The 8,156-nt window shown below is 46.0% G+C and overlaps 1 protein-coding gene across 2 annotated transcripts in view; it reads right to left on the bottom strand.

Moving 5' to 3' along the window:
• The window catches only part of ythdc2 (YTH domain containing 2), a 35,718-nt gene that overhangs the window by 8,714 nt on the left and 18,848 nt on the right, over positions 1-8,156 (bottom strand). For both annotated transcript variants that reach the window (XM_015402162.1, XM_015402163.1), the window contains exons 15-23: positions 6,991-7,084; positions 6,495-6,582; positions 6,316-6,396; positions 6,136-6,218; positions 2,008-2,113; positions 1,732-1,851; positions 1,392-1,664; positions 510-636; positions 210-415 (exon numbers count right to left, since the gene is read on the bottom strand). In XM_015402162.1, coding sequence (XP_015257648.1) covers positions 210-415; positions 510-636; positions 1,392-1,664; positions 1,732-1,851; positions 2,008-2,113; positions 6,136-6,218; positions 6,316-6,396; positions 6,495-6,582; positions 6,991-7,084 — 1,178 coding nt within the window. The remainder of the gene's footprint in view (positions 1-209; positions 416-509; positions 637-1,391; positions 1,665-1,731; positions 1,852-2,007; positions 2,114-6,135; positions 6,219-6,315; positions 6,397-6,494; positions 6,583-6,990; positions 7,085-8,156) is intronic.

The raw sequence follows: 8,156 nt of genomic DNA, 5'->3' as shown, positions 1-8,156 counted from the left end.
AGAGATGAAGCAACAGGAGCTGCTTTGCTGCTGAAAGCGTGTTTGGTGTGAACTTAGCATCACATAACAGAAAGAATTTGGAACAAATACTTTCAGAGATTTTAAATGTTTTTGTCAGAATATCCATAGAAAAACTAAACTTAGAACGTTAAAAGAGAGGTGAGAAGAATGACTTTGAGCAAACGGAGCTCCCTCTGTGGATGTCCTACCTCCTTCAGCTGCAGCTTGCTGAGAACAGACGTTGGATGGCAAAGGACCTTCTTCTCTCGGTGACTGCACAACAGAGAGGCCTTCCTGTTGACGTGAACTATGTTGGGATACATGCCGGCCACCAGCGCCGCCTTCACCACCGCCCAGTTCTCAGAGTTCAGATTGACGTCGCGGATGTCGCTGTCTCCGCGGGCGCGCACAAAACCTGCAGGAGAAAAAACGCCGCCCCCGTTAGCAGACATAGAACAGGTGAGTGGCCTGCAGGAGGAACATCTGTTAGAAACCAGAGGAGAACCGACCAATAGCACGGAGCTGTCCCAGCAGCTGTGTCCTCATGCCCAGAATCATGTCCATGGTAGACTGGGACAGGAAGTTCTTCTCACAAAAGGATCTATCCCAGCCCTCGCTGCGGGCCTTCTGCCATCCCTAAAACACAGCAAAGGTTAAACGGCTCCTAGAGGAGCATGTAATAACATCTCATGTTTCAGCTGTACGGGGTGGACGGTGTTTCTCTCCACAGGTTTTCATTCAGTAAACATAAAGAGGCGAGTCTGAATGGAGGCTTTGCTTCTCTTCTAACAAACAGCTGCAGGTAAACATCATCAGTTTCAAACAGCCATGGATGAAGCATCTCCATTTAGAAGATATCGACTCATCATCCTGTTCATCACAGGTGGAACTAAAGCCACCTGCAACCATCTAGTCCATCCATCCTTAACCGTTTCATAACAGGTCACTGATCGTCGTCAACCAGAGTGAACATTTCTATAGAAACATTCAAAGATGTTTGACTAGAAAACTGTTTCTGCAACGTGTTCCTGGCCGCGTTCCCATCAGAACCAGTGACCTCCAGGGTTAACCCCGATGGGAACCCGGCCGTGTTCCNGTTGATCCCTGCAGGCTCAGCTCTTTGGAGGACGCTTCTGAAGGCCTCATCATTGGTCTGTTTGTGACACCCCATCATACTCCCCCTGCATGCTCCCATCAGGAGACCAAGTTTACTTTCCTCTTCTTATTGGTCCCACTTGCTTTGCTAAATAAACGTTAGTGTCTTCAGTCAGAGGCTTGTCCTTCAGAGCTGTGAGATGGACCTCTACAGGAGAGCCTTGCAGCATCAACATCTAACACCGCGGCTTCAGTGATTTAGCGTGTTTCTGTGTACCTGTGGATGGACGGTGTACCTGGAAGGCTCTGAGAAGGGCCATGTGGTCGCTGAAGGTGCTGGCGGTGAAGTGCATGCGGCTCTGCAGAGCAGCTCTCTTCTGGGAGCTTTCAGCTGGAAGCGTGAACGGGTCACGGTAGGCCAGGCTGCAGGCGATGGTGAGAATGGGGTCCAGGCACTTGAGCACGACGCCACACAGCACCATTTTGCCCAGGTGGGACTCCACGGGTAGGTCGGCCAGGTGGAAGCCCAGGTCAGTCAGATCTTCGTTCTGGTCCAGGGCGTCTATGGTCTGAGCGACATGGAGACATGCGTTATGGACGGGCAGACCTTTCATGGACCTCAGGAGAAGGTTTCACCTTCAGCATCTGGACTGCGCTCTGGATGGAATGTGTGGGAGGAGGCTGAGGAGCTTTGGACAGGAAGTCAGCGATTGGACAGGAGGAAGGAGCCAGCAGCTTGGTCTGCAGACACAGCTCCTGAGGAACACATCAGCTCACCTTTAGCTTTCAAACAGCAGCTCTCCTGATGGGGCTGAACAAGAACCTCTACGGTGACAGAAGGCAGATCAGCTTCACGGTGTTTTAAAGCCATCTGCATCCTTTCAGAGGAAGATGGAAGCGTCTGAGCTTTACCTGCAGCGGCATCCGGAGCAGCTGTGGAACCTGGAACTCCTGCATGTTCTTATAGTGGAATCGACTGAATAGATGGAAGCAGATCCCTGGTCTGCAGCGGCCCGCCCTGCACAGACACAACGCCACAGGATCATCATCACCGCTCAGTGGAGCTTCTAACTGAGCGCTTTTACCCGCTAAATTAACAAGAATTAGATGACTTTGTTTGAGCACATTTTTCTAGTATTTGATTTCTTTAAATCTGTGTTTTTTGAAATTTTTTGTTTCTGAAATTTACTTTCAAGTGTCCGGACAGAAGATTTATCTCGCCGTCTCAAAAAAGAAATGGTTTGTTTTGATCCTCCTGCTGACCTCCAGGGACCTCGATGCCAGACTCCTTTAAACTTCTAAGAGTACTGAGGCTGAATCCTGCTTGACAACGCCAAATTGTTGTGGGAAAAAAGTATTCAACTATTCACCCTAGTTAAATAAACAGAGCTCTGGATTTACCCATGGATCTATGTTTTCACCCTCAGCTATGGTTATGAGATCTGGGTAATGACCCAAAGGATCGTGAATACAAGCGGCTGAAATGAGTTTCCTTCGCAGGGTGGCTGGGCGTACCCTTCCAGATGGGGTGAGGAGCTCAGTTACAGGGGAGGAGCTGGGAGTACGGTTGCTGCTCCTCCGTGTGGAAAGGAGACGGCGGAGGAGGTTCGAGCATCTGTTCCGGATGCCCATCTCTGCTTACAGTATACTGCTGTCAGACATGTTCACAAGTCATTTTTTGCAAGTCCAAGTCAAGTCTCAAGTCTAGAGTAACCCTGTTGCAATATTAAATTAATCGCACAATAAATTCTAATCACATGATTAATAAAAATAAGTTTAATAATTTGCATGCTTGCTTGTTTCTCCTTGTGTTTTCATCTCCGTCACTGAGACGCTATAGCTTAAAGGTCGCAATTATATCTATGGAATGATCATTATCTTGAACTGGTAAGTGAAAAATACATGCTTATATGTCACGTAGCGTTGCGTCAGTGACGTCAGTGCTACGTGACTGTTTGACAGCCCCTCTGCTGTTTTTTTTTTTACCTCTGCTGTGTGCGGGTAAGGCGAGCGGCGATCAGTCAAGTTAGTAAAACAAAAAACGCTTAAAAAATAAAATATTGTTCACAAGTCGGAAATCGCGGGTCTCGGTCGAGTCTGAAGTCCTTCAAATGCAAGTCTAAGTCGAGTCTGAAGTCATTAGATATGCGACTTAAGTGCGACTCGAGTACGAGTCACAAACTCGAGTCCCCACCTCTGACTGCTGTACTCTGAGAGTACAGGAGGGTTTCCTGTTTCTTGGGCCTCACCTCGGAAAGCTCCCCCCATCCCCTCTCGCATTTAGACACGGAGGGTTCTGGGGGTTGTCTGGTCCAGGCGTGGGGTGGGTAGCCGGGCCCAAAGCAGACCCCGGCCCCCCATTCAATCCGGATTTTAGGTTCACCTATTGGGTCATCCGGTAATCCCGGGACCGGCCACCAGTGCCTTTGGGTCGGCGGTCCTGGGATTATTGGATATGGGCAGTGATGGGAGTAACAGCGTTGACAGTAACAGGGTTACTAACGTGTTTCCGCTGGCGGGTGTTAACGTACAGCACACACAGAGAGATGGAGAGTGAGGAGGACTCCAGCAGCAAAACAGCGTTTTCCTGATGGAAATACCGCTGTTACGTCGAGCTGTGTTTCCCCATCAGATACGGTTTCCCCTGCATCTCCGCACAGCGCAGGCGGCACGATTCACCGCGTAAGCGACAGGAAACGCGCATGCTCGCTAAAGGCGCGCAACAGCTTCAGTGCTCTGGAGGGGGCACCTCTTCAGCTCTCCACAACCACTATTGAGCATTTTTCCTTTGGATAAACTTTACATGCACAGTGCACCCTCACCATCAACTACAGGTGCTTGGTTCCAGGTACCTAGAGATTCACTTCCACACAGAAAGTTCATATTCTACATTCAGCTGCCACAGTATACATGTCAGATTAAATAATATTACTTACACTTCAGCGATATTTTCAAGATTTTACTTTATTTTATTTATATCTAAAACTATATCCGTTGGTTGTGCTGTTCTTTTTCCATCTCTTTGCAGGTGATGAAGCAGAATAAAGATGTTTTATCATTATCTCTCTTTTATCTCCTCTTTCTTTCATCTTTTCTCCTTTTTTTCTGTTTTTCCTTTACTGTTCTACTTACATTGCAGTGTCCATATAATCTGTAAAACTCCCTGCATAATTTATAATAAAGCAATTTATATGCATAAATCAAGCTGAACACTATGGCGATAGCCGAACTGCTCCACTGGTGAAAGCACAATCTGTTGGGCTCTTTTTGGCATCAAGACAATTATCCTCATGGCCAGCACTGTTTAAAAAAAAGAGAGGGACATCTAGCGTCAAACACGGAGGAAGAGGAGTGATGGTCTGGAGGAGAGGCAGACTTGAAGGAACACACGCAAAACAACCTGCTGTTTTCTGCAGCGCCACCAGGAAACACCCTCTGGTTGGTCAGGTTCCTCCCAGCGGGGAGATGGTCAGATGGATGCTGGGTGGAAATAAACACCAAGAGCAGAAGGTTTCCTAATCTGAGAGGAGATCAGGTCCAGGATGTCCTCCATCCTCCCTGAATGTGAAGGAAAGCTCAACATTCCCGTTGGAGTGACTCTCTCTGCTGACTCATCTGAGAAGAGTTTGGACTAGTAGAGATGTTTTAGATAACTGGGATGTTGGTCATGTCTGATGATGATGAATCATCTCTATGCTGAAGGGAGGTCAGAGGTCAGCTCAGTGTTTTTAGCTAGCTTCAGTTCTCCCACAGGGCAGGATAGCTTTAGGTGTCTGAGCCCATATAGCAGCTGATCTACCAGATTAAAAGTCTTTCATCTATCAGCATTGCATGTACCCACATCTAAATCCATCATGATCTGCACTATTAGGCAGAATCTCCAAGCCAAATTTCCCATTTTTTCCTAGGATGGTGAAGGCATCACCTGCACTACTCTGCTTCTAATTGGCTATTACACACTGCCTTTAGTGAATACATCGGTTAGCTGTAGGCATGACGACCAGTGAGCCAATCGGAGGCAGGGAGGGGCGGGTCCTGCTGAGGTTATTATTGCTCACATATTAAATAACATTTTAACTATTTGCCTTTAGGATTAGCAAAGAATGGCTAATATGAAGTCAGTTTGTCAAACAAAGCTTTCATTTCCTAATTACGAATGTCCTCGTGAATTAGCATTAGCCAGCAGTTTGGCTAATGTTAGCAATGCTAACCCGTTAGCCTAACATCGATGGCTGCTCTGCCCCCCCCCATCCCTGCAGGATAAGATGCTGTCAGTAAAGAGGAAGGTGACTCTTCGTCCTTAAAGATGTTGCTACAACTGTGGTTGATGACATCACTACGCTGGGTGGGCGTGGCCATTTCTACTGTTGGAGCTCATAAATGAGGTTAATAACATGTGAAGCCCAGACAGTACTGGGTTAGGAGGATTACAGGATTAATGTTTTATGATTTCTTGCATCGATGCAACTATAGAAATACAGTTAAAAAAGTCAGATTTTTTGTGTTATTTTTATTTTGAGGATTTGGCAAAAATGGAATATTTATAATAGGACTCCTTTAATTTCAAACCTCCATGTGGAAATAAAACCACAGTAACAATATGATACTCTTTCCCCCCACAGATCTGCAGATCCACAGCCCTGCTTTCCATCTCTGTTTGGTTTCTTTTTGTTAATAAATGTTTAGAAACTTCCCGCTGTCTGTCTCGCATAAATACCGGCTCCTACATTCTGGTTTCATGACTCTATGGAAACACAAATAAGCCGATACCACCTGCCTGGCACCGTGCTGCACTGAAAGGTGTCGCAGGATATGAAGCTAATCTTTGATACAAATTTTAAATTTATATATTATACACATTTTTACAGCTTTGGAAAACATAAACAATGTTTGTCATCCTATACACCATATTAAAACAAAACAAAATCCATCTTTTTTTATTTTGTTTGCTTTGAAAAAGTGCGGGTAAGCCACAAGGGGGCGCTAGAGAGCTGCGGGTTGCCGACCCACGCTCTAGAATCACAAACATCCAGATCTCACCTTCCTTTCCTCTGCAGGACGCTGGCTTTGCAGATCCAGACAGACTTCAACATGGAGACGCGACTCAGCGTATCAAAGGACTTCTGCCACAGAGAAAGGCCACAGACAGGCAGCGTGTGACTAAACTGATGGATGTTTCATGTTCTGCTCACGCTGCGACTGCTGTTCTGGGATCAGCACCTCTTTGACTTTCCCTGAATCGATGACGAAGACCACGTCATCGATGGTGATGCTGGTTTCAGCGATGTTGGTAGAAAGAATCTGAAAGAACCAGATGGAAGAAAGCAGGTGAGCAAAGCCTCCGTCCTGGATGATCAGAAAAGCCAAAGTTTGCGTTTGTTTCCCTTTTTGTAACTCACTATCTTCCTGACGCCGGAGGGAGTCGGCTTCATGGCTCTCTTTTGGTCCAGAGTCTGCATGTCCGAGTGAAGCGTGAAGACCTGGTAGCTGAGAGGAGACGCACCCAGACAGAGGGACACACTGAGGCCAAACAATATGAAACAAAGCCTAACACAGATGAAGATTATAATCTGAAACCTGCAATGTGCCTTGAAACATTTTAAAAGAGTAATGAGCTAAAATGAGCTTTGATCTGTCCAGGAACAACATGTGAAAAATAGCCTTTTAGCTAATTCTGGTGCACTTGCAGGAATGCTTTTTAATGTACACTGTCCCTGTCAAATAAATAAACCTAAGCTGTTAAACTAGCAACGCTGAGGCGATTCAGCAGCAGACCAGTTGGCTCTGAGTCAGTGGCTGACGGTCCAGAAGGCCGACATGCAGGAATCGGAGGTGGATCACACTGATTTGGTGTCGATCTGATCTCCTTCCTGTTTGCTCAGACGGATACAGTACCTCTCAGACTGTGTGGACATCCTATCGTCAGAGAAGATGCGGTCCCTCAACGTCACAATCTCATCGTATCCAGGAAGAAATATGAGGACAGCGCCTGTAGAGGAAAGTGCTACAGTCAGACAGCTGGTCAGGATCAGAAGGCCATCAGAAACCATTTGATTCAGGAAGCAGAAGCTGGCCTGTTTCTGATCAGTCTTCAGGGAACAGAGATCAACTCTGGTTCCTTTAGCTGCAGAAGGTTGGAAGCTAACGCCTGTTCTGAAGGACCCAGATTTTTAGCCAGGAACACATCATAGGCTGCACACCTTGGTGCATCACCTCTTTAGGCTTTGTGTTATTTCCTGCTGTTTGAGGTGGAATGCAGCTAACTTTTAGTCTTTGTTCCAACAATACTTTTGTCCTGATTAAGGGACGTATGTGTGCTTGACTAGAGGTGGAAGAAGACATGAGATTTTTCTATGTGAATTGTTTCAGTGTAACTTAAACTTACTGCTAAAGGTGAAACTTGATTGCTACATAAACAAGTTGAACATCAATGACCAACAGTCTATAAATAACAGCACAAGCTGCAAACCAACAGGGGAACAAGAGCAGAGCTGTTTTTATTTCTGTCTAGAATCCAGCTGACACTGAAACTAATCTGAAACTTGACTGTCAAATTTTCATCTTAGTACCAGTAGCAGCTGGCCAAAAGAGGGCGCTAGCGTGCCAACCCACTCACCCAATGACCTTGAGACATAAAAAAAAAACAAATAAAAAATTTTATCATAAAAGCTAAATATTTTTGGAAAAATATTAATATATGTTTTAGATGTGTAAGATACATATTTAATCTTTAATGACCAGTAAAGCTGTTTCGTTCGTCATCGGATTGGTGACGTATTAAATCTTCTACATAGACTCTGGTTAAAGTTCTCCATGAGCAGCAGCTCCTCTTCAATGCAAAGATAGGAGCATCCTGAAGAGCAGCTCTCCTGCACCCAGAGCTGAAAGCAGCTTTATTTGCTCACCACCTCCCTCCACAGCGCTGACATCACAGTCGTCTGTTAGAAAGTGCTGTTGATTGACAGGTTTATAGAATTATTTAGATCCAAGGCTAGGCTAACTGCCTGCAGCGAGGCTAACTGCACGCAGCGAGGCTAACTGCATGCAGCGAGGCTAACTGC

This window comes from Cyprinodon variegatus, unplaced genomic scaffold (genome assembly GCF_000732505.1).
Source record: "Cyprinodon variegatus isolate N-32 unplaced genomic scaffold, C_variegatus-1.0 Scaffold1311, whole genome shotgun sequence".
NCBI lineage: Eukaryota > Metazoa > Chordata > Actinopteri > Cyprinodontiformes > Cyprinodontidae > Cyprinodon > Cyprinodon variegatus.
This window is presented reverse-complemented; position numbering and strand designations above follow the sequence as displayed.